Below are 24,864 nucleotides of genomic sequence, written 5' to 3' on the forward strand. Positions count from 1 at the left end.
AAAAACTTTATTTTACCAATGAAATTTTTGTCACCTCACAAATGCACATACACACACTATATTTGTTTAAAAAAAAAAAAAAAAGGGAAAAGAAGAAAAAAAAAATGCCTACACATACATACAGATAAGCCTTTACAAATTGTAATTTTTTTTTTTTTTTTTTTTAATTTTTATTTTTATTCTCAACGCTTGGGATTCACTAGTTAGATTAGGATCCATAGAGTGAATGAGGTATTATGGTAAATGTTGCCAGTCAAGAGTAAGACTCCAAGTCATCATTGTTTTCCTAGTCACAAAGACCCTGTACCCTTCCCCTCCCCAATTTCTTATAGGGTCTTGTGCCTAATTTTGTTGTTTTTAAATTTTTTATTGTACTTTTTTGTATTTTTAATTTTTTCTTTAAACAATAAAATATATAAATAAGATCAAAGTGTAGTATCTGTTCTTAGAATTCAAGCGATCACATCTTCCGCCTTCCAAACAGAAATAGGAGATTATATTGTTACTAATACTAAAAAGAAAATGGCCGTTTGTTCCTCTGTACGCTTAATATTTTTAAGTGTAAATTTTTTTTTTGTACTTATTTTTGATTGTCATTTTTCATTAAACTCTCGGATTTTACTATTTTTAACCCGATAATAACGTTGGTAATGTTTTCATAACATGTATGTAATATTTTCATTTGTATGATACTCACATTTTACCGATAAGAATCTCATACACATTGTTTTGTATACAGATATCGCCATTACGGCGTGCTGACGTCACATCACGTGATATGACTAAGCGTTTTTTTCAATTACGTATAAATATCATTAGATTATTACTTTATTACTACTTAAATACATAGGTAAAACGAAAAAATGTATTATTATTTGTTAATGAAAACCTAAGAATAAGCGAAGTAAAAAAAAACAGAAAAACGAACGTTACGTGAAAAATGGCTTAAATAACACTGGTTTAATATTTAAATTTTAAAAAATCGGAAAAAAAAAAAGAAGACATCTCACACCACGATTTGAACCCAAGACGTTTAGATAATGAACCAACGCCCTAACCAACCGAGCTAACACGATGTACATGAAATTTAGTCAGTTCTTCAACTATTTAAACTAAATCAGGTCATGACGTCATCTGACACATGCGTAGAACCGGTCATCGTCATGAGAGGACGTTTTTTTTTTTTTAATTTTTAAATTTTTTATTTCCATACTTTGTGGACCAGGCATGTACGCAGACCCCCCAATTTTAATGAATCATCACTATGCCAGATCAAACATACCCATTCCTGTGTCTCGATACATCTATCATTATATGTGATCAGTTTTCTATAATAGTCAACCATATAGGAGTCTATTCGTGACCAGACACACACACACACACACACACACACACACACACACACACACACACACACACACACAGACGTTCAGCTTTATATTATAGATATATATGGATATATTTTTTTTTTTTATTACATTTTTACCCCAAACAAGGCACATTGCCACTTTGATGTAGGGGGCTTGGCCAAGATCAAAGTGTAGTATCTGTTCTTCAGATGCGGTACTTCCATTTCTCGTTCTCTTTCAGTGGAGGAGAAATCGTTCACGACTGAGACAATTTTTATTTTTGTACCTTTTCTCCACGTTAAAAAGGACCCGGGTGTCTAACTCTGTTCCGTGAGGAGACATTGTAAATAGGTACTATCAGGGACATAAGCTACAGGGGTACTATGTAGGGAGTTGGGCAACAAGATGTCGGTTCACGTTACACTTTTGTATGTTAGTAGAGTTGGGGAAGCAGGGATCCGGAAGAGAATTCCAAAGTCTAGCGGTTTTGGGGAAGAAACTACTGGAGTAGAAAGCTCTTACATCTAGGGATCTCTACTGTGAAGGGGTGGGATTTAGCTGCTTGTCGGGTTTGTTGGGGGTATTTATGTCAGGGGGGGGTACAAGTGCTTACAGTCCGTCGGAGCATTCACCGTCTAAGTGCTTGTAGAACAGGCAGAGGGATGAAACATTTCATCGATGGGACAGAGACTGAAGCTTAGATGACAGTTCAGGACCTATCAGGTTGGCGACTCTTTTGAACCTTGTCTAGGAGCGAGAAACTTGTAGCAAATACACCAGCCCAAATATGACAATAAATAATCCATACATGGGTGAATGGTGGCCTTATAGAGGTACAGGATATTTTCAAGCATTAGTAGCTTCCTAGCATGGTAGAGAGAGCCTACCTTCTTCGCAGCGGTCCTGGCAATGCTCTCAATTGTTCCAACTCATGTTTCCTGTGAACATTAGGCTGAGGAGTTTAAAAGATGTACTTTCAGATAAAGAGTCTTTGGCGATTGTTATTGGTGGTAGAGAAGGTTTCTTGTAATTATTGAAGGAAACAAGTTTAGTCTTGGCAGTATTGAATGTAACCATCCATTTTTGTCCCCATTCCACTACAGATTGGAGGTTATCCTCTAGTGTTTCTGCCATTTCTTTAGATATGTGTTCATTTGTTTTCCTGTCGTGTCTATCATAGAGCGTGGTGTCTTCATCAGTATATACACTTATGAGCAAAAAGAAAAATGAGGCAAGAAGGAAGAAATTGATTTTTCAATATTTTTCCATGAATTTTTGTTAATTTTAACTGAAAATTTCTATTTTGTAGATCATTATTATTATAGCATATAATAAGTGAAAAAATTAATCCTAAAAATGGTAAGACCGCATCTTGGCGAGGATATAAAAAAAACGAATTACAGGATTAAGGCTGTCCAAAATGACTTACAAGCAGATTTTTCATATTTTAAGAAAAGAAAATGTGAAAACATCTCTTTTTGCAGTGAAGCGAATTGGTCAAAGGTTCGAAGTCGAACACTTGGTAAAAGGGAAATCTGGATCTTGTCGCCCTAGAGCATCCACTTTGAAGGACGACCACAGGCTTAAATTAACTGTTTTGAAGGATCGAAAGAAAACTTAAGTTGACCATAGCAAAGAATTCAAAACAGGGGCTGGAAACTCTTTCTAGATATACAATATCTAGACAAATGAAAGAAATGGAATTTTTCTCTAAAAGGTGTGCAAAAAAGCCATTTTTATCTAAGAAGAACATCAATGATAGAAAGAGATTTTTCTTGTGTTATGGCAAGAAAAATACATACTGGTTCAGGAATGTTTTCTGGTTTGAATAATCAAGATTTTATCTTGTTAGTGATGCTCCTGATGCTCCCGAACGGTGCAATTGAAAAACTGGAAGATTTTCGACAAGTGGCATAAAAATGACAGTTAAACATGGGAATGGAAGGATATTGGTATGGGAATTTTTACTGCACCAGGAATTGGGGAACTCATTAGATGTGAGAAGTCAATCAATGCAAAGGAATACATTCGAATATTAGAAACAGGACTGTTACCAAGTATCCAGAAGCCAGGAATATCCCAGAACATTATTTTTCAACATGATAATGCCCCTGTACACACTGCTAAAGTCACAAAAAAATGTTTTTTCTGATAAATTCAATGGATGTGATATTTTGGCCAGGTGAAAGCCTCGATTTAAACCCGATCGAGAATATTTGATCCATAATATCTTGTGCGTTGGCTGGAAGAACTTTTTCAAACAATGAGAAACTGTGGGAAGCTCTGCAAAGCGAATGAAATAGCATCTCCTCTTCACAGTGTTCCACTTTGGTTGAGAGCATGTCTAAAAGGATTGATCTTTTAAAGAAATCAAAAGGGAATACGATTCTATCCAAAGCATTTATTAAAGTAAATGTCTTGTTCTGTGTTATTAGTCTCGTTTAAGTTTCCTTGTTCAAGTGTTCTTTGTTTAATATAGCTTTTAGTGCAATAAAATGTATAAAATTTGTTTGATTTTTTTTTTTTGCTCACAAGACAATTTTGTCAGGGAGGTCATTTATGAATATTAGGAATAATAGAGGTCCAAGGATAGACCCTTGAGGCACTCCTGCATTTATATCATATTGTTTAGATGTACGACCGTCGAGGGCAACCTGGATTTTTCTCTCATCTAAGGAGGGTTTAATTATGTTAAGTATTTTTCCAGTGATACCGTATGATCTGATTTTCCTGAGAAGACCTTCATACCATACCCTGTCAAAAGCCTTAGATATATCTGCTTTGTCCAGTGAATGCATTATATATATTTTCAGAGATTATAGTTAGGATGTCTGCTGTGGAACAGGCTTGTCTAAATCCATATTGTTGGTCGGTCAGAAGTTTAGCATCTGTAAGGTGATGGACTAGAGCTTGGTTAATTATGGACTCAAATATTTTGGTGAAAAGTGGGAGGAGGCTAATGGGGGCGATAATTTACTGGTCAGTTCTTTCGCCAGAATTCTTGAAAACTGGTACCACAGAAGCAGTTTTCCAGCAGGCAGGAAAGCAAGATTCATTAAGGCATTTGTTGTAAAGTTTGGAGAGAACTGGAGCTACTTCGGTGAAGCACATTTTTAATAGCACAGCCGGCATCAGATCAGGTCCACATGAATTCGAAGTGTCAAGATTTTTTATGATAGCATGCTCCTGAGAAGGGGTGATTTTCAGATCATCTAGTGTGGCGTCTGTCTGCAAAGGAAAGTCAGGTAGAGGGGGGGGGTGTAGCAGGGTCCAGTGAGGTAAACTGACTGGCAGGCATGTTATTCTTCTCGGTTGCTGAGCAAACAATCTCATGATTGTTGGATAGTGGAGGGAATTGTTGATTGCCCATTATTTACTACACTGTTGTAGATTTTCCAGAAGTCACGGGTTCGTAATTTCTGTGCTTCGATGCATTTTTTAGTTTTAGTAAATTCTCTCTTAGCTGTCGCTATTTCTTTATTACATTTACTTCTGGCTTCTATATACTTCTGTCTGTTAAATCTGCGGTACGCAGGCTACCTTTGCACAATGGCAGCTGCACAAGTAGAAGTAAACCATTGAGAGAGTGCGGCTTGCTATAAAATTTCCATGAGGGACATGTGCTTCAATTGCTGTTTTGAACCATTCAGTGGTCTCATTTGTTCAACAGGAAGTGAAAAGATATTTTGCCATGGGGTGTCTTTAATGAGATCCCTGATGGCTTCCCAATCAGCCTTTTTATATCTCGTTGTTTTGATCAATGGCTCTTCAGTTTTGGCTCTAGAGTTTAGGGCGATTTCAACCATTATCACTGCATGATCAGTTTCCCAAGTGGGCTGTGAGCATTTGTAACACAATCATTGGGAACTGTGGTCAGAAACAGATCTAGAAGTGATGTGTGATGTTCTTGCTGGTCTGCGAAACAGGTTGGAAATGTAACCATCTGTGATAGGGAATGAGATATTGAGAAGCTATGTGTTGTGCATCTGTGTAAGTAGAAAATCCAAGCCAGTTGCTGTGGTGGACATTGAAGTCACCAAATACATGCACTTATGCGCTAGTGTCGAAGGAAAGTGCTGTATCTATGCTGCCAAGACTTTGTTTATTAGGGTACAGTCCTGGGTTGAGGGAGAGCAATAGAGAAAATAAAAGTGCTATGTTGCATTTTAAGTAAAGGCTTGAACGTCCGATTCTAGTTTTGTTTCTCTAGTCAAGTGTTTCGAATATAGACTCCAAGCCCGTGCATATGTCTGTCAGAATCCTTACGGCAGAGTGGGAGATATCCGAGCATGTTAAAGTAGTTAGAGGGGATGGAGGAGTGTAGGTTAGTCTCACTTAATATCCGGGGTGTTTGTTAGGAGAAATGCTCCATCATTTAAATTAGTTCTAAGCTCACGGATGTTCGTAAATGCAAGCCTCAAGGGAGGAGGCAAGTTGGTTTTGTTTGAGTTTTGGCCTGGTTTAAACGTAATTCTTTCTTGTACTGTCATTTTTTTAAAGAGTTTCAGTTTAGGTAAGGGGTGCTGAGCAAGTGGTTATGTAGAATACCAGACATGCAACACAAGTAGACCCATCAGTTGACCTTCCATCTACTAGGATTGTGGCCTCAGGAAAGCCTACCGGGGATGAGTGCAAGGTCACTTTTCATGTGCAACATAGTACTACAAACATCCCGATATTATTCAACTGTTGATGGAGCAGCCGCTGTAAGTGCTACCAGAGAGTTAAGGCTCCTGTACTACCAGTCGGAAACAGCAGCTAGGAACTGTCAATCCGGTACCCTCAACCCATCAGACGATGGTCAACCCAATCTACTTGTACTGGCATTATGGCATTCAAGCACTTCCAAGTGCTTTAGAGGGATGGGATGTGTTGGAAGTGGGGAAACAGCGTTCATTGCCCTAGTCAGAAAACAAGATCGACCACTGAGTGATTCTGTCGAATCACTGTGATTCGACCTCTACGCCTAGTTAATAGGCAAAGAAAGAGTATGGAAGTCAGGCGATAGACAGTGCCTATCTACTCCTTAAGCAATTTAGGTTTGCAGATCAGTAATTTGTTTGAGTCACCAGCTCTAGGAAGGTTGTCATCCAAGACCAGAAAGGCCTCCCTCCCCTTAGGTTTAGCTTCAGAGTTTTCCTTCTCCTAGATGGATGATCTGGGTACGGGTCCATCAGCACAGAGAGCGTTTGCCCCTCGCCTGGGTTCTAATCCAGGTATTTCTGTGACCCCGCATGGTTAGTTAATGTTACTGGGTTAGTTTGTAAAGGTTATATATTTACTGAAAAATTACACTCCTCAAAGTGATTAAGGGACATTGCTATTTCATTGTTACTGGAAGAGGAGGTGAATAAAAGTTCATGCAGTGGAAGCAGCTATATTTGCAACAGGTTTGTTGGAAGGAGTTAATTTAATGGTTTAATATTTTTCCTTTAAATTTATAATTAAAATTCTTTTTTTTATGTTGGCTTAGGAATAGGATAACGCATTACAGAATGGCTTGATATTAAGAATTAACTAAAAATTTGTTGCCCAAGCTCTGGATATTTTAGGTGGCAGGAGGATTAAGATGTATATTCAATGTAGACATTTTTGATATGAAGTACAATACAGTAACAACATTTTTGATATGAAGTACAATACAGTACAGGTATAATTGGAAGAAAATTATTAGCTATGGCATATTCAGTATGTATAATAAAGTAAATAGACATATGGGCAGATTTCCAGTAGATGCGAATATATGGAAGTTGTAGGTATTAAATATGTTTCCACTTTTAATGATATCTTCAGCTTTCGTTTGAGAATCAGGAAGTTGTATTTTGCATTACAGAGTATCAGTTCAGTTTTCAAAAATTACATAAATTAATCAAGTAGTTTTAATTTTCTTAATTTAATTTTCTTAAATGAAATTTTATGATTTTTAGCAATTAAAATTTTTTAACCATCTTAAATCTCTGTAGTCAAATTGAATAGTTGGTCTTGAATTTTGGAAAAAATTTTTAAATATGGCTGCACTTCCTTATAAAATTTGATTTTCTTAATTTATAAAAAAACGCTACTTAATCAATTGAAGCTAATTTTGGAATATGATGTCTTCATTCCATGACGAATATTAAGATTTTTCTGTATTTTTGTGTTTTTTAGCTAAGTGAAATTTAAATAAGCACTGAAAAGTATTGCATAAAATTAAAAGCACATTAGATCATTTAAAAAGTAATAAAATAATAATTAAAGGCATTTGAAAAGTAAAAAAAGACATTTATTCTTATGTTACAACAATTTTATTACTTATGATGCTTGTCTTTTTCAACACTGAAGTTTGTATTCTAGCATCAGATTAACAAGAGTATTTCAAATGAATTACTGAAATTTTAATGCGAGTAAAAGAAATAGAAAAAATTGAACTAAGAAAATATACACACCTAATTCTTGTAATCGTTCTAACAATTCGGTAGAAACTATTCCAAAAGCATAAGCATCAAAAACATGTTCCGCATTTACTTCAACACAGAGATTTCCAGCCTTCAAAGAAAATCAAGGAATATTTAATAAAACTATTAGCAGTAATAAAACACTTCTTTCATATAATTCAGAGCATTAAACATTTATGGAGAATGATAATCGCAACCCTATATAGAGGATAAAACAATTTAAAGAATATAGTGCTATATAATCTAAATTGACATTACAAAATCTGCCAAGTGAGGGAATTTTCTTGACATTTGTGGGGTAAGAGTGGAAGATTTATATTAAAAAACATTCATTTTAAAAATAGAAATGATGTTACCATCAGGGTTTATCATTTATTAGGTGCACTAATTTGCCCTCAAATTACAAGTCATTCCTCTCCAAGCTCCATTTTTTTTTTTTTTTACTTATTAAAAAACCATTTCCATAACTAAACAAACATGGTCCAAATTTCAACTTATTCCAATCATTATCTAGGTATTTCACAATTCTCCATCTCAAAATTAGCAATTTTTAAATTCATATCTTTACTCAATTTATTTATACCCTTGAATTTACTTATCTCCTTTGTTACTTGATTTAATTTAGTTCAGTTAAACAAATATTATGGGTAGAGGAACAGCACTACTGTCAAAGGAAAAGTAAACCGCCAACTTCCCTCTGCTAGTCCATGGTAGACCTTTGGGCATGGTTGAGAACCCACTTTAGTTCCCCCGATCAGTGTAACGTGACGTCATGGAAAGCAGGTGATTGGTGTAATATGGAAGTAAACAAATAATTCTGTTCATGGTTTTGTATTTTGTTGTGTTCAGCAAAAGATACCTCTGGGTACAATGGTCAGGACAATCGCCCAGTATAGGCACTGCTCGGACAGAAAGAAACTGCAACCTACTACAAAGAAAACTATGACAATACATCAAACTTTTTATTTGAGAAACAGCATGAATAGGGTTCTGAATCTAAACACCTCGCTCAGTAAGGATTACCATGATAGACAAGTGGCACCTGATTATCATCAAACTGCTATCCGACAACCAGCAAAGAATAAACTAAAGATGGCAATGTGGAACATAAGAAGCCTGCACTAGATTGACAAATTTGATAATGTTAAAAGTGAAATGAAGAGAATGGAACTCAGTACTTGCAAAGGTGATTTTACATCAGATGGTTATAAAATGCTATTCTCTGGTGAAGAACAGCATTAAAGAGACATCAGCATAATAATCTCACCAAACATTGTGAAGACACTAAAAGGCTACTGACCAGTATCAGATTGAATCATGGCAGTGACTCTCAGTGCCAAATCTTTTGATATTAGCATCCTACAGATATATGTTCCAACATCAGATCATGATGATGTAGAAATAGGACTGTTCTATGAAAACCTGAAAGAAACTCTTAAGCAACTAAAGTCATCCAATGTCAAGATTATAATGGGCGATATTAATGCCAAACTTGGAGGAAATAGAAGTGGAAACATTGTTCGCTCATATGGACTCGGTGAAATTAATGAAAGCGGAGAACGATTGGTGGAATGGTGTATGGAAAATGAATATATTGCAACAAATACATGGTATGAGAATCATCCAAGAAGAAAGTGGACATAGATGAATCCAGGCGATAGAGAGAGCAACCAGATCGATTACATCCTGATCCAATTCTGCTTCTGAAATGCAGGAAAATCTATGCCAGGAGCAAACTGTGGTAGTAACAATATCCCTGTTGTATGCAAGTTCGACTTGAAGTGGAAAATCCTTAAAAAGACAAAACAACCAAATTGTTAACGATGGACAGTGCACTTAAAGACAGTTTTTCAGTGGCAGTTAATAACAGATTTTTGGCCTTGGAGGCGGTCACTGATGTAGAAAATCAATAGGAAAAGATGAAGATTAGCATCAAGGAGATGATAGAAGAGAACATCCCTCTAAAACCTAAGAAAGAGCACAAAAAATGGATAACACAAGAAATCTTTAACAAAATAACGACCAGACAAAAAGTAAAGGATGACCAAGTATAAATCCATAGACAAAGAAATAAAGATTTATTGTGAGGCAAAGGAGGCATGGCTTAATGAGCAATGTGAGGAAATTGAAAGGACAAAAATAATAGCATAACAAGATCAATGGTGTAACAGTCAAGAAATCATCTTCTAATAACGGTTGTATAAAATCAAAAGATGGATAAAACAGATGGGCAGAATATACTGAAAATCTCTTTTATGACAACAGAGAAAATCAGAATATAATGAAAATCTCTTTTATGACAACAGAGAAAATCAACCTGAGATTACCAAACCAAAAGAAGGACCAAAATAGAAGGCAGAAGTTGAAAATGCCATCAGAGAAATGAACAAAGGAAAAGCTGTTGGACCGGACTCTGTGCCAGTGGAAACATATAAAGCACTTGATAAAATAGGCATTAATAAGCTATCTGTTCTTCTCAATAGCATCTATGACACTGGAAAGATGTCCACAGATATGCTTATCTCAACATCACAATCCCAATCCTGGAACAACTGACTGTGAATGCCACAGAATGATTAGCCTGATGAGCCGTACATTGAAGTTCCTTCTGAAAATATTGGTGAGATTGCAAAACAAAATATGATCTGAAATATCAGAAGTGCACTTTGGATTTGTTGCAGACAAAGGGAACAAGAAATGCCATATTAACAATGACGATGCTGACAGAATGTATACAGACGCAGAAAGATGTCTACCTGTGTTTTGATTTCTCAAAAGCCTTTGATAAAGTAAAACATGACAATGCTAAATAAACTAAACATTGATGGGAAAGATCTTAAAATTCCGAGCAGCCTCTATTGGAGACAAAAGGTGACAGAATAGATGAAGACTACAGTGAGGAAATATTAATAAGAGGAGTCTGCCAGGGATGTGTATTGTCACCAGATTTATTCAACCTCTATAGCAAAAACATACTGAGAGAAATTGAGGACATCAAAAGAATAAGTTTCAATGGACACAACATTAACCATCTAAGGTATGCAGACAACACTGTGTTAATAGCATAATCTGGAGTAACCCTCTAACACATGCTGGATACTGTGGTGGAAGCAAGTGAAAGTAAAGGATTTGTTTAAAACATCTCAAAAACAGTAAGCATGAGTGTCCAAGAACACCCAAGCTCCAACATGCAAGCTACAAAGTCGCAGTGTACCAATTAAACAAGTTAATAAATTCAAATATCTGAGATACTGAATCATATCTGATGGAAGGTACACTACTGAAATGCAAAGTTGCCTTCAAGCGGCTGTCATCAATCATGAACAACAGAACTATTAAAATAGACACCAAATTCAGAATACTCCGAATGTATATATGGTCTGTTCTTTTATATGGTTGTGGGTGTTGGACAATCACCAACAACACAAGGAAGAGACTAGAGGCAACTGAAACTTGGTTCTTGAGGAGAATTTTGAAGATATCCTGGGCAGAAAAGAAAATAATCTTGAAGGTATTAGAAATGGCAAACACAAAAATGTCTAATAAGAACAGTACGAAAAAGACAAATGAGGTTTATGGACCATGTCTACAGAAAAAGCGAAACAGAACAGATTAGTTGGACAGGAAAGATCATGAGTAGAAGAAGCAGAGGATGACAACGAAAAACATACATTGACAGTCTCAATACCTGGGTAACATCAAAAATGATGAGCAACAATGAATTCATGAATGCCCCGAGGGAGAGAGATAGATGGAGAGCCATAGCCATCAATGCCTGTACCAGACAGGACACTTCTTGAATGAATAAATCTTTACTCATAAATACTGAACAATAGATTAAGAATAACTTGTACCCCCCTTATATATAGTTACAGGTATCCAAAAGTAAAATCTAATGAATATCATAAGGTTATTGACAGTGCTCAATAAAAAGAGCAAGATATTTTATTTGCTTTTTAGTAAACAAATTACATTATGCCATAACGATAATAAAGCTGACCTCGTCGGGTGTCATCAATCAAGAAGCCAGACCTGAAATGACAAAAAAAACAAAAAGAGTTTTTGTCATTCCAATGAATTTGGAATATAATACTGTGGACTGCTTCCCAGCTGACTATAGCACAGTCATTTTCAAATCTAATGTAAATAAATTCTTGAAGTTGAAAGTCGTCACTTAACAGGGTCATATTTTGACCAAAATGATAGCTCTGTTATCATTGTGACATCCCCTCTAATATCTGGCTTTTACTTGGCTGATTTATTATTTCCAAATATATAAAACACGTGGGCATTCTGAAATAATTTTAGCATCAAAAGACACTTTCATTATAGTTGATTAAACCAGCATCCCCTTTCTAAAAAACTCATGTATGTCTGGTTGTTTGGTTTTAAGAAAAGGTCTTCAAAACTTTTCCTTCTTTTCTCTTCTTTCTTTTTATTTTTATTCTTTTATTTGGTTTCCATTTTCATTAAATGACTTGCGTAGATTAAGACCAGAGGTCCCCTGATAATATCTTTTAAGACTGAAACAGTACATTTATTGTTACGACTTATGGTAATTTTGTTTACCTAAATTGAATAAAATCATATCTTGCGCTTTTTAATTGAGCACTATAAACAACCTCGTTGAAATTTAATGGTTTTTATTTGGGATATTTTTAACCTGAAATAAGTAAATACTTTTGGATAAACCTGGAATAAATAAATATATTGCTTATTTTAATCATCTTTTGGCCCCTTAAATATATATATATATATTAAAAAGATCCCCATTTCTCTTTATTTTCATTGCTATCAATTTTTTTCCTGATTAGATAATAGCCGAAAGAACTCTAGAGAGACTTCTGTTAATGTTCACTCCTCAACCCTCACTCCCCTATATACCAGTTACATTAATATCCTCCTAGCTAGATGTTGCATTGAAATGTTTGCAACCTAATCTCCTATCCTCTCTTCTGATGAGAAGCATTAGGCTTCGAAATACCTAGGTATAAAGAGAATATAGCAGAAGGAATAAACACACATGGCTCAATTATGTTTGTTAGAGTATATTTATTATTGGTAATTCTGTTAATTATACCAGCAATTTGAAAAGGTTTGGAAACTTTGGCCTGTTAGGCTACGAAAATCACTAGTTTCATCCTCAGTCAACTGACTAATTGTGAAAAATATGAAATATACAAATATTTATAAAAAAAATTAACAGCCAATGAGTTTATATTGATGGCTTACAAGAACTGGATATAGAGGGGGTTGAATAAGAGCTAGATATGAAAGTATGAAGGTAACAATGATTATTGAAATAAAAGGAAATGCCAAACACATTTCTAAATTATAAAAAAGAATAAAATAGAAATAAAGTTTAAGAAAGATTAATGAATATTTTAAAATGTTAGAATGATAGAATAATTATGAAAAACAAGATAAATTAATGATGAGCACTAGTATATGGCGATGATCAAGCAATAAGAAAAGGTAGGTGGGTAAGTTATATTATGGATAAGGAGAGTGATTCCTAACTAAAATTGAGGATAAGAAAAGAATGGTTAGGAGTTCAAAAAGTGGTAAAGATAGGTGTGTGTGTGTGTGTGTGTGTGTGTGCCTGGAATTGTAGGGTGGAAATGGTCAGTCACATTTTATTCTGGATATATGTATATGCAATGTTGCATATATACACTCGTAATCATATTAGGCCACATGGATGTTATGTTCCAGAAAATATTGCATACATTGATTTAAGATGGCTGGTAGCTATCTTTTTAGGGTCAAGTTGTAAGCAAATATATACTAAGAGCACATCCTGAATATTTTTTTTAAATAATTCTAATCGATAATTTTGACCATTTTTTGTTATACAACCCATTAAGTATATTTAATTAGGTTAGATCTATTTGAAAAAAAAAATTAAATTACCTCAACGTTATTTGTCTGTTTTTTTGCATAAGCAAGCTAAGAAGTTAAAAAAAAAAAAAAAAAAAAAAAAAAAAAATCAAATAGTTTGTTTTGTTTTATAAATTGAGAGAAATTGTAATGAAAAGAAACTAGCCAAAATTTCATATGTGAATGTCCTGTTTTATTTATATTGAATAATTGAATTTAACTTAAAAATCCTATCTAAGAAATAACATGTCTGTATAATGAAAAAAATACCAAGTTGGTAATTTTCAAGAGAAAAAAACACAAAAAACAATCATAATACTAGGGGGAAAAACAAAACAAAAAAAAAACTTAAGTTATTTTTTTGTTTTAGTTTAAACAAAACAATCATTGTTGTCACTGATCAGTTATGTTATTTATTTTATTGAAAATAATAAATAAATAAATCTTAATACTTGATTTTTAAAAAGAATGTAATTGATTTATCATTTTACTATATTGTAAATGAAATTGTCAGTTTAACAAGATAGTTGTCACTAAAACAGTTATTTGTATTAGTCATTTTTTATTAAAAAAAACAATCTTAATACTTGATTTATAAAGAGGATGTAAGCGATTTGCTTTTTTGTTATATTGCAAACAGAACTGGTCATTTAGGTACATAATTATTGTTACTATCATGTATTTTATATAAAAAAAAACAAACAATCTTAATACTTGATTTGTAAAAAAGACATTTGCTTTACTTTTTTCTTATTTTGCTTAAACAGAAAGGTTTTTTTTTTTTTTTACTTGGGGGCTTCACTGCTTATCAAAGCCTGGGGCCACTTTAGGATAAGGCTTAATAAGTGTTAGGTAGATGGTGAGACAGCATGATCAGTAATGGTGAAACTTGGATAGGGCTTGATTATTTAAGAGCACAGCTCAACAAGTATTTATTTACATTAGATTTGAAAATGATGTGCTATAGTCAGTTGGGAAGCAGTACACAGTATTATATTCCAAAGACTAACAGTTCTAGGAAAGAAACTGTTCACGGAATTTTTGTTTAGTTTTAGGCACAGATAAAGATTGAAAGAAATACTAAATGAAACATACTTGATAAAAAGCATCAAGTCAAAACAATAATTCTGCATTATTATTCACCAACATGAAATATTTACATGAATAAGCTCAATTTTAAAGAAATCCATTATAAAGTGCAAAAACCTCTGAATACAAGCGAAAACTAATTTAAAAAAATAAATAAATAAAAAATAATTTAAAATACACACACCTTTTCTTCTGGGCTGATTGTCTTTTCACACCTTAAAGCTCTGCAATTATCCAAGAATTTAGCAGTCAGGTCTTTAAAATGACAAGCATGTTCAAAGCCACCCAATTTCCAACTGCCATCATTGGTAACAAAAATTGAAGATTTGCAGATATTGTTATGTGAGATTTTTACCTGTGAAAACATTAGAGAAACCAATCATATATGTGTGTGTGTGTGTGTGATAGCAAAATTTAAACATGAAAATTCCTTTACCTTTCTGTTTTATAGTAATGCTTTATTTTTCATTATTTATTATGTGGTGCGTGGGTCAGAAAAACTTAGAGGAGCAGATAACCCATGTATAAAAATACAAAAAGTTACGAGTTTAAAAGACAAGTGCTGTGATAGCACAGCTAACACCCTAGATCCAAATCTCTTGAATTGGAAGCCATGTTTAATTTTAGAAAAGTTTCTGATGGGCAGCTATTCCATACAAGTCCTGGATATGAAGAATTTTCAGTGGGTCGCTGCTCTGTACAGGTTCTGGACTTCATAATTTTGCAAGTAAAAGCTCCTTCTAGTGTTGGCACGAAAAAATTATGTGCTGGAATGCTAAAAGATTAACTTTTTATGGAGCGATTCTGGTCTCTGATTGGTTGCTAGCAAAACATGATTCAATTTGACTCATTAGTTCCTATTGACCGGTTTTATAAATAGAATCTCCCAACTTTCAGGGATTATACCCGCTCTCATTACGTATCAAAAATATTGTAACAAAATCTTTGTGAGAAATTCTTATAAGTAAAACTGTAACTCAATAGTTGCCATTTTACCCATACAGAAAAGCAAAATATACAGTGATTAGTTATGGAGAACAAATTGCAAAAGATTTTCTGCAACTTTATTAAAATGGATCATCCAATGTAGGCCAAAATACCAAATTTAGTTATTGAAAAAAATAAATAAAAAATAATAATAATAAAGTCAAACAGAAGACTTTATTTCCGATGGATCATAGAATGGAATTGTATTAAAAGTTGAAAATGTTGGAGGAAAAAAAAAAAAAAAATTTTTTATTTCTTTGGAAATCATTTTTTATTTTAGGCGAAATTTTTGAGTTAAATACTTTTGCTGGTGAACTCATGGAGACCAGTGCTTTTATAGATGATTGTCTACCAAGACTAAAGTGCTTCATCTGCCTTTTTAGTTAACTTTAAAAACATATAAAATTATTCAAATTATTATCATAAAATTAAAAAAAAAAAAAAAAACTGAGCCAATTACAAAACTAATTCAATGCAATTAAAATGTTTCACATTAAAATAAGTTTAAAATTGGATAATTTACGATGAAAATTATATCAACTCGATATATAAATAATTCTCCTTGGCATTTTCTCCTGGACCATTGAAATTTATTTAATGATTCAACTATATAGTCATTTAATTAGGGTCATGGTTGCATCATTCACCCTGGGTTAGTTGGGTCAGCTCTTTGCAACAAGTTCACCACGTCCTGAACACTGGCTGATCAGATAGAGCGATCCAAGGCTGCTTCTGTTATGAATACAAGCTACTCATTCGCAATACAGTCATTTCATGAATATTATGTGTCAAACAAGTAAAATCTTTAGTGTTCAGCATATTGTTGGCCAGTATCATCAATGGTAAGAGATATGGATATATCAGAAACACAAAACGCCATTATTCATATTATGAGATGTTGACAATACCCAAAAGGAGATAGTTGTCCAGATGAGATGCTCCCAGTCTGTCATCTCAAAGATGATAAAACAAACTTATTAAAAACTGCCCAACTGCAATTCTAAATGATGAATGTTACCAAAATTTTTTAATCAACTTAACCAATTGTAGTAAACATTTTCAAATCAAGAAATGATGCTGATATAGCTTCTCAATTTATATCATTTAGGAGACTCCATCAGTTTGAATATATCAGCAGGATACTAATTTTGAAGCCACCATTGATGTTTATTTTTTTTAAACTAGAGATCAAAGTTGGTCTTTTAATCAATAAAATCAGGTCATTTGCAATGATGAATCAAGATTCTGTATTTCATTACGTAATTGGAACCCTGAAAAGTCATGTGTAAAAATATAATCTCAAAGGCATGAAAAAAGTATTAAATGTCCTCTACTTGGAATTTGGAGTCTGTCATCATTTAGAAGCATCAGTTTTGTGGAAAGGTCAGTTAATGTTGTCCAAAGATCTTTTCCTTGTCCCATAGACTGAGGAAAACAAATTTATTTTCTATCTTGATATTGCTCTACATAGCAAAATTTACAAAAGAATGGTTCAGAGAGCAGAGAATAATCGCTCTTGATCTAAATTCAATAGAAAATGAAATAGGGAAAAATCAAGACAATACTATCTACCAAATCTTGATGAATTAAGACAAACATTCATGAAGTGTGATACTGGAAGATTGTTTTATTTTGAAATACTTTTATCTGATCCAGACAAGCTATATTGCCCCAAGGTGTAAGGGACTACTGTGATGGGGGACCAGATTTATACAAGACAACCTGGATGGGGAGTTGAACAGCAAGATGTTTGTTCACATTGCATTTAAATTTCTGCCTGCTGGCATGATTGGGAAAAAAGTGAGCAGGAAGGAAATTCAAAAGGCAAGTGTTTTAAGAAAAGCCATCAGCTAAGGAAATCTTCCAGCATTTAGTGACTTTTCATCACTTTGTAATTTCATGAGAGGCTTTTGCACAGATATATTTATATCGGCAACATTAATTTTGAAAGCAATTAAAACCCAAGTCAGTACAACCATCACTAAACCATGTTTACATATCCTCATGCATATTTTCCATATATTCACCATATAATACAAGCTCTTCATCTTTCAAATCGCTGATAACAGAAGCCAAACAAGGAAACTGCTGAATTGCATATTTAGAAACAGAATGCAAGGTAAATGTTTGAGGTAAAAACTGGTAAATTAAATTTATTAGTTTTATTAATAATATAAATGTTATATTTAAAATAACTTGAATGACTGAAAAAACTATATAAACATTCATTATTATCATTAGGGTCACCATTGAAATTTTTAACTTCGCCAAAACTAATTATATCAGATAGCTGCCAAGATATGAATTGATATTTGAAATTTGTATCAAAATGGGAAAAATTTGCCATTTTTCTCTTCAGTCTTTTTATACTTTTATACTGAGAAATAAATTTTTCATTATTGACATGCAGAAATTAAAAACTGTTGTAGTGTAAGTTGTTGAATAATTGACGAAGAAAACACAGTAACAGTTAAATATGTTTTAACGAAAATACAAGAAATTAGTAATTGAGCTATATCTTGGCTCACTCTCTGTGTCTATCTCTGGCTGACTTAGTAAACCGGTCCTCGTTACCCGGAAGTGATGTCATGGACTAGTTAATTCCAGGCAGTAAGGGTGCATCCCCAATGCCCCCCTCCTTTTTGTTCATAAAAGCTGTTAGTACTTTTTTCGTTTAGGATCGATCATTAGTGGATTGGTGACCTATCTTTTCTGAATCAACCATCGTTGTTCAGGTGTTGTTTGGGGAGGTTCAAGATCAAAGGTCTCTGAAAATAGTGTCAATTGGTTCCTCCTCCAACGGCATTGCTGGTGTCATCTGCGCGACATCATCTTAATTGGTTTTGGTGACATTAATGGGTATGTTTCGGCCCTTGCACAATATATACCATATCACAGACTCTTACTGATCGTACTCACATCCCAGAATGTGTTATTTCTGTAACTTTTGAAGAAAACTCTTCTGGTATGAAATGTTTACTGAGTACACAAGTAGTCACTTGTGATCTTGACTGTTTTGGTAAGAGTTTGTCAAAAACGGATCTCACCTCCAGTGCAAACATAGTTTTTGCTGGTGAGGCTGTTATTAGGGTGTTAGGATTAGGTGTAATCCTATACATGTGTAGGAATTGTTGGAGGGCTTCATCTGTTGGGGTACCGTGGAGCCTTCTTCAGTGCTCTTTTGAGAGTGTCCACAATGCATTCAACTTGTTCATTCGATCTTTGGTCATATTGGGGAGTAGTGATGTGTTTAATTTGGAATGTGCCACAAAAACTTTTGAACTCTGTAAACGTGAACTGAGTTCCATTGTCACTCACGATGCAGTCTACTACAACGAAACGAGGAAACAGTTCATGTAGGCAATTTATCATTGTCCCAGTTGTCTGTCTTTTGCACCATAATACCTCAAGCCACTAAATGTAATTATCGACTACAATTGAGTAATAGTGATCATCAAGCAGATCTGCAAAACTGATATGAATTCTAGACCACAGCTGGTCAGTCTTCAACCAAGGTTTTAATGTAATGGGTGGTGCTTTTGCAGCGAAGGCGCAACCTGTGCAAAAGTCTATCATCTACATGAGGTTTTTGTCCATGTTAGACTAGCAGATGTAGCTTTTCATTAAGCTCTTCATTCGTTTTTTTCCAGAGTGTCCTGTGTGAAAATCGCGTAGAATTTGTTTCTAAAGACTTTTTGGAATCACCACTCTTTCGTCATATGTTAAGATCTCGTCGCAAAGTGAGAATACTTCAGGAACATTGTCATCCTTCATGACGATCTTGTTTTTGATGTCGTAGTCATCCTTATCTGCTTCTCTTTTATTTTCAGGTAGGGATACTGGAAGCTCTCTGATTGTGTTGCATATCATTGTTTTTATTTCACAATCAGTACGAAGAGCAGCAATGATGGAATCCTCAAAAGGTTCCCTTTCCATAGGTCTAGATAGGCTATCAGCATGGAAAATTTGTTTTAATGACAAATACTCCAGTGTAAAATTATAATTCAGTAAGATTGTACCCCATCTGAGCAGTCTATGTCAGTAAGCCATTTTTTGGATCCAAAGATCGTAAGTAACGGCTTATAGTCAGTTTGCAAAAAATTTTCTGCCATGTAAGTATCTATGAAATTTTGTTACAGCCAATATGATACTTAGTGCCTCCTTTTCGATCTTCGAGTACTGTCTCTCGGTTGATAGTAGCGATCTAGATGCATGGACGATCGTTTTTTCGGTACCGTCAGGCATTACATGAAGTATACAAGCTCCAACACCATAAGAGTTGCTCGCTACTATTATTTTCAGCTTTGGATCATAGTGTGCAAGAAAAAGATCTGATGTTAAAGTATCCTTGATTTCCTCAAATGCTGCTTAACATTCAGGCATCCAATCCAAGGCTTTTTTCTTTCTTAAGTAGGGGCTCACAAGTCATGCATGTTTTTATGAAGACTTGGTAGTAGTTAGCCAGTTCCAGAAAGCTTTGGAGTGTTTGCACATTATTATGTTCTTTATGGCTTCTGCTCTTTCCGGGTCAGGTGTCTACCATTTTTATCAATTATGTGACCTAGGTATTTTATTGCATTCATGACGAAGTCACACTTAGCTTCTTTCACTTTAAAACTAAAGCTTTGAATTCTTTTAAAAATCTCGTGTTTGCGATGCTCGCCTGTGGATTTACTGGCAATGACGATGTCATCCAAGTAGGTGCAAGTGAAGTTAAGGCTGCCCAGCATGATGACCATGACCTGTTGGAAGATTGCAGTTGCTACCTTGACCCCAAAAGTTAATCTCTCAAACTTGTACAATGTGCATTGATGCGGATGAGTTTAGAACATTCCTCCTCAATGGGGATCTGTAAGTACGTATTGCTTAAATCCATCTTCAAAAATATTTTACCACCATTTAGTTTTTTGAATGCCTCCTCTGGTGTGGGGAGGGGATTGTCTTTTAGAGCTGCATTCAGGCCCGTGGAGAAATCTGCACATACACAAATCTGATTAGTCTTTTTTGCTCACATATACGGTAGGGGCTGCTTAATCACTGGTGCTCACTTTCGATAGTATTCCAGCCTTTTGTAGCCAATCCAGTTCCTTATCAATTTTTTCAGTTGCTGCAAATGAGACATTTCATTCTTCTTGAAAACAGGTAGAGCATTTTTTTATTTTTTTGAGTTTAACGACATGTCCACCCTTGTTGGGTTATTTTATGCCGAATCGTGGTTTAGTGTTTAAGTATATTTTTTTTTTATAAACAAAATTATTTGAATAAATATATTTATAGTTGAAGTATAGTTTGCATTAAGATTTGATTAAATTGGTAAACATTTTAATACAAAAATAAAAAAAGTAAATGCATAAAATGTATTAAAATGTGAGTAAATTTGTAATAGATAAAAATATTTAATATGAATTTGCATTATGTGTGTGTAAATTTGCAATGATAAATATTTGCTACTCAGGTGTATTTGCGTTTATGTAAATTTGTATAAAAGTGTTATATTTGCGTAAAAATATTTAAAATAAATGTGCATTACGTGTGTTAAATTTACATTACTAAATATTTACTACTAAGGTGTAGTTACGTTTGTGTTAATTCGTATAAGAAAGTAAAATTTTATTTAATTATACTTATCTATATTAAATGTGCAAAGGATTAGTTTACAAATATTAATCCGTATCGATTTGTATTAATTGTCTTGCTTATTCACATGTATATGAAAATCTATATTTTTGTATATAACCAATTTCTTTAAGGTAATCGATTATGTGTTAGACTTTTATGTTTTAGAAAAGTTCTTTTATATTGCTGTCTTTGTAATATTTTCATCTTATAATGCATTCAGTAAGAAAATGTTTTGTCAACAGAACCTGACATGCAATACACATTGGCTGGTCTTCTCCTTTAAGTAAATATGATTGGGTTAGGTATGTGTGACCTATACGCAATCTCGTCAATACAACCTCTTCCTTTCTATTTTTCCTGGAATATTGTTCCCAATTACCAATTGTTAGTTTAATGGCATATAGTTTATTGTTAATGTAACCATTCCAATAAATTTGCCATGGTTTTTTAATGCATTCATTTATATATTTTTTTTAATCTGTATCGGGAACTTTAAAGTTTTCATCTGGATTTTCATTCAGAAAAGCCTTTGCTGCTGTGTCTACCAATTCATTTTCTATGATACCAATGCGGCTAGGTATCCAGCAGAGCACAATTTCTTTTGTTTTTAAAAATTTGCTTATTCTAGCCTGTAGTTTTACTAACAATGGATTGTTAGACTTTTGCGTTTTTATTGCTGTTATAGCTGATAGCGAGTCGGAGAAAATTACATATTTTGTGTTGTTATCTCTGGAGATGAAATCAAGTACTAAATCTATTGCACAAACCTCTGCAATAAAGATTGAGGTTTCTTTCAAGAGATGCTTTTTTTAAATTTTTTTATTATATACAGCTGTGCAGCCTGTTGCATCTTCCTGTTTTGAGCCGTCCGTAAAGATATATGCATGTTTAGAATAATTGTATTTGATTTGATCAAATTCTTCTTGATAAACAAGAGGGTGAGTTTTTCCCTTACAGTGTTTAAGTAAACTTTTGGTACTATAATGTTCCAAGGAGGTATTTTTGAAGTAAATGTTTTGTGAATTTTTGTTATCCAGATCTCTGCTTCTTCAATAATGGGTTCCATTCGTAGGCCAAATGTTTTAATGGCTTTTTCTTTTTGTTGAAATAAATGTTTGTACTTGGGATAAAATGTGCAGTCGTGTGCAGGATTGTTGGGATCTGCCTTCAATTTTGTATAATATAGCAGTGCTAACTTGTTATATCTGAGGTTAGGTGGAGGCTCATTTGCTTCGACATACAAACTTTCTACAGGGGATGGTCTGGAAGCTCCCAGTGCAAGTCTCAGTCCTGTATGGTAAATGGGATTTAAAAGTTTAACATAGGATTTTCTTGCTGCTTGGTGTGTGTGTGTATATATATATATATATATATATATATAAATTTTTGATAGAATTAGGGATCTGTACAGGTTTAAGGTCTGCCTGTCAGCTCCCCAGTTCGTATGGGCCACAACACGCAGAAGTTGAAGTGCTTTATTACATTTTTTTTAACATAGTTTATGTGGAATAAAATTTAGTTTTTTTTTTTTTATCAAAAACCATTCCTAAAAATTTGTATTCATCAACAAAGGTGATATCTTCTCCATCGAGTTGTAATTTGGGATCATTGTGTAATTTGTGTTGATTGCAAAAATGAATACATTTGGTTTTATTTTTGGATAATTTAAAATCATTTTCTTTTGCCCATTTATTCATTTTGTTTATGCTATGTTGCAATTTTCTTTCAATAGTATGGATGTGCTTGGAATGATAGAGCAATCATCCACGTACAATGTTCTATTTATGTCGGGGGTAAGTTCCTTTACTATGCTGTTGATTTTTATATTAAATAAGGTTGTTGATAATATACTACCCTGTGGCACACCTTCTTCCTATTTATCTATATCACTTAGAGTAGACCCTATGCGTACCCTGAAGGTTCTGTTCGTTAAAAAATTTTGAATACATTCGGGATGTCCACCTTTAAATAGATCTTTCATAATTCAGAATTTCCAGGTAGTATCGTAAGCTTTTTCTAGATCGAAAAAGACAGTTGTGGCGTGTTCCCCTCTTATGAAGGCTTCTGTGACATAGCATTCTAAGTTGACAAAATCATCAAGACATCCACGATTTTTACGATAACCACACTGTGCATTGGTTATTAGTTTGTTTGTTTCTAAATACGAAATTAGGCAATGATTTACCATTCGTTCTAATGTTTTGCACATACAACTTGTTAGTGAATTGGTTGATAATTTCCAGGATCTGAAAAATCTTTTCCTGGTTTTGGTATTGGAATAATCGTTGTATGTTTCCAAGATTCTGGGAACTTTTTAATCCAGATGTCATTGTAGATTTTTAGTAAAAATTCCAATGAAGTTTTTGGAAGTATTTTCAAAAAACTATAGTGGACCTCATCTGGTCCTACGGCTGCATTGTGCGATTTGTTTATGGAATTTTCCAATTCTCCTATTGAAAACAGTTCATTATCTTCAAAGATTTTGGAATTGAAGTTTAGCTTGTACTTTTCAATATTTTCCTTGATGGTTTGGAATTCTTTGTTATAGTTTTTTGAAGTAGAGTTCTCTGAAAATGTTTTGGCTAATTTGTTCGCTATAGCCTTCGTTTCTGTTATTTTGGTATTTTCAGTAAAAAGATGTTTAATTGGTATCGGGTTATGTTTACCAGAAATTTTTTTTAACCATTTCCCAAACTGTCTTTGGTTTAGTGGAAACATTGATCTTGCTGACATATTCTTGCCAGCATTCTTTTTTGGCTTTCTTTATTATTCTGCGTGATTTTGCTTTATGTAATTTGTATTCAATTAAGTTGCCTGTTGTTGGTTCTTTATTAAATTTTCTTAACGCTGCTTTTTGTAGATTTATTGATTCTTTACATCCTTTGTTAAACCATGGTCTATTCTTTTTCCTGAAGTAGTGTTTTTAGGAATGTACTCTTCTTCTATTAATATTAATGTTTGTGTAAATGTTTCGATTGTATCAATGTTGTTTTCTGTCAATTGTTCTGAGCAGAGATTCTTGAATTTTTCCCAATTAGCTTTGTTAAGTTTCCATCTTGGTGGATGTTCAAATATTTTTTCATGGCTTTTGAGAATGATTGGGTAGTGATTAGTGTTGGGACGATTCCTAATTTTTATACGATTCCGATTCCAGGAAAATATTGATTAACGATTCCGATACCAAGTACGATTCCGATTCTGATTCCTAGGGAATTATTGTTTTGAAATATACCAGGTAGTTTTATACTTATGGTCGGTAGTTCCCAAATATGTTCCCTAACTTTGGAAGAGATATTTTATATCTACACCGTCGTGTTTTGGTTTAAATAAAATTATTATATAGTAAACTAAACGGAAAAATTAGCAACATTTATTTTAGAGAAAATTTATTTTACTTAATTGGAATACAGAAAAAAAACAAAGAAAATAGAATTTATCCTTCAGAGCAGAAACAAATGAAATAGAATTTATATAACAGAACAAAAACAAGAAAATTAGAGAATAAA

The 24,864-nt window shown here is 33.7% G+C and overlaps 1 protein-coding gene across 2 annotated transcripts in view; it reads right to left on the reverse strand.

The window, feature by feature from the left end:
* The window catches only part of LOC145271189 (protein-associating with the carboxyl-terminal domain of ezrin-like), a 206,997-nt gene that overhangs the window by 77,595 nt on the left and 104,538 nt on the right, over positions 1-24,864 (reverse strand). The window contains exons 3-5 of one of the 2 annotated variants that reach the window (XM_080126812.1): positions 14,937-15,107; positions 11,784-11,815; positions 7,775-7,874 (exon numbers count right to left, since the gene is read on the reverse strand). In XM_080126812.1, coding sequence (XP_079982938.1) covers positions 7,775-7,874; positions 11,784-11,798 — 115 coding nt within the window. In that variant the 5' untranslated portion in view covers positions 11,799-11,815; positions 14,937-15,107. The remainder of the gene's footprint in view (positions 1-7,774; positions 7,875-11,783; positions 11,816-14,936; positions 15,108-24,864) is intronic. The other variant, XM_080126757.1, reaches the window with a different exon arrangement.

Source organism: Euprymna scolopes, chromosome 1 (assembly GCF_053919585.1).
Source record: "Euprymna scolopes isolate OS-2025 chromosome 1, ASM5391958v1, whole genome shotgun sequence".
Classification (NCBI taxonomy): domain Eukaryota; kingdom Metazoa; phylum Mollusca; class Cephalopoda; order Sepiida; family Sepiolidae; genus Euprymna; species Euprymna scolopes.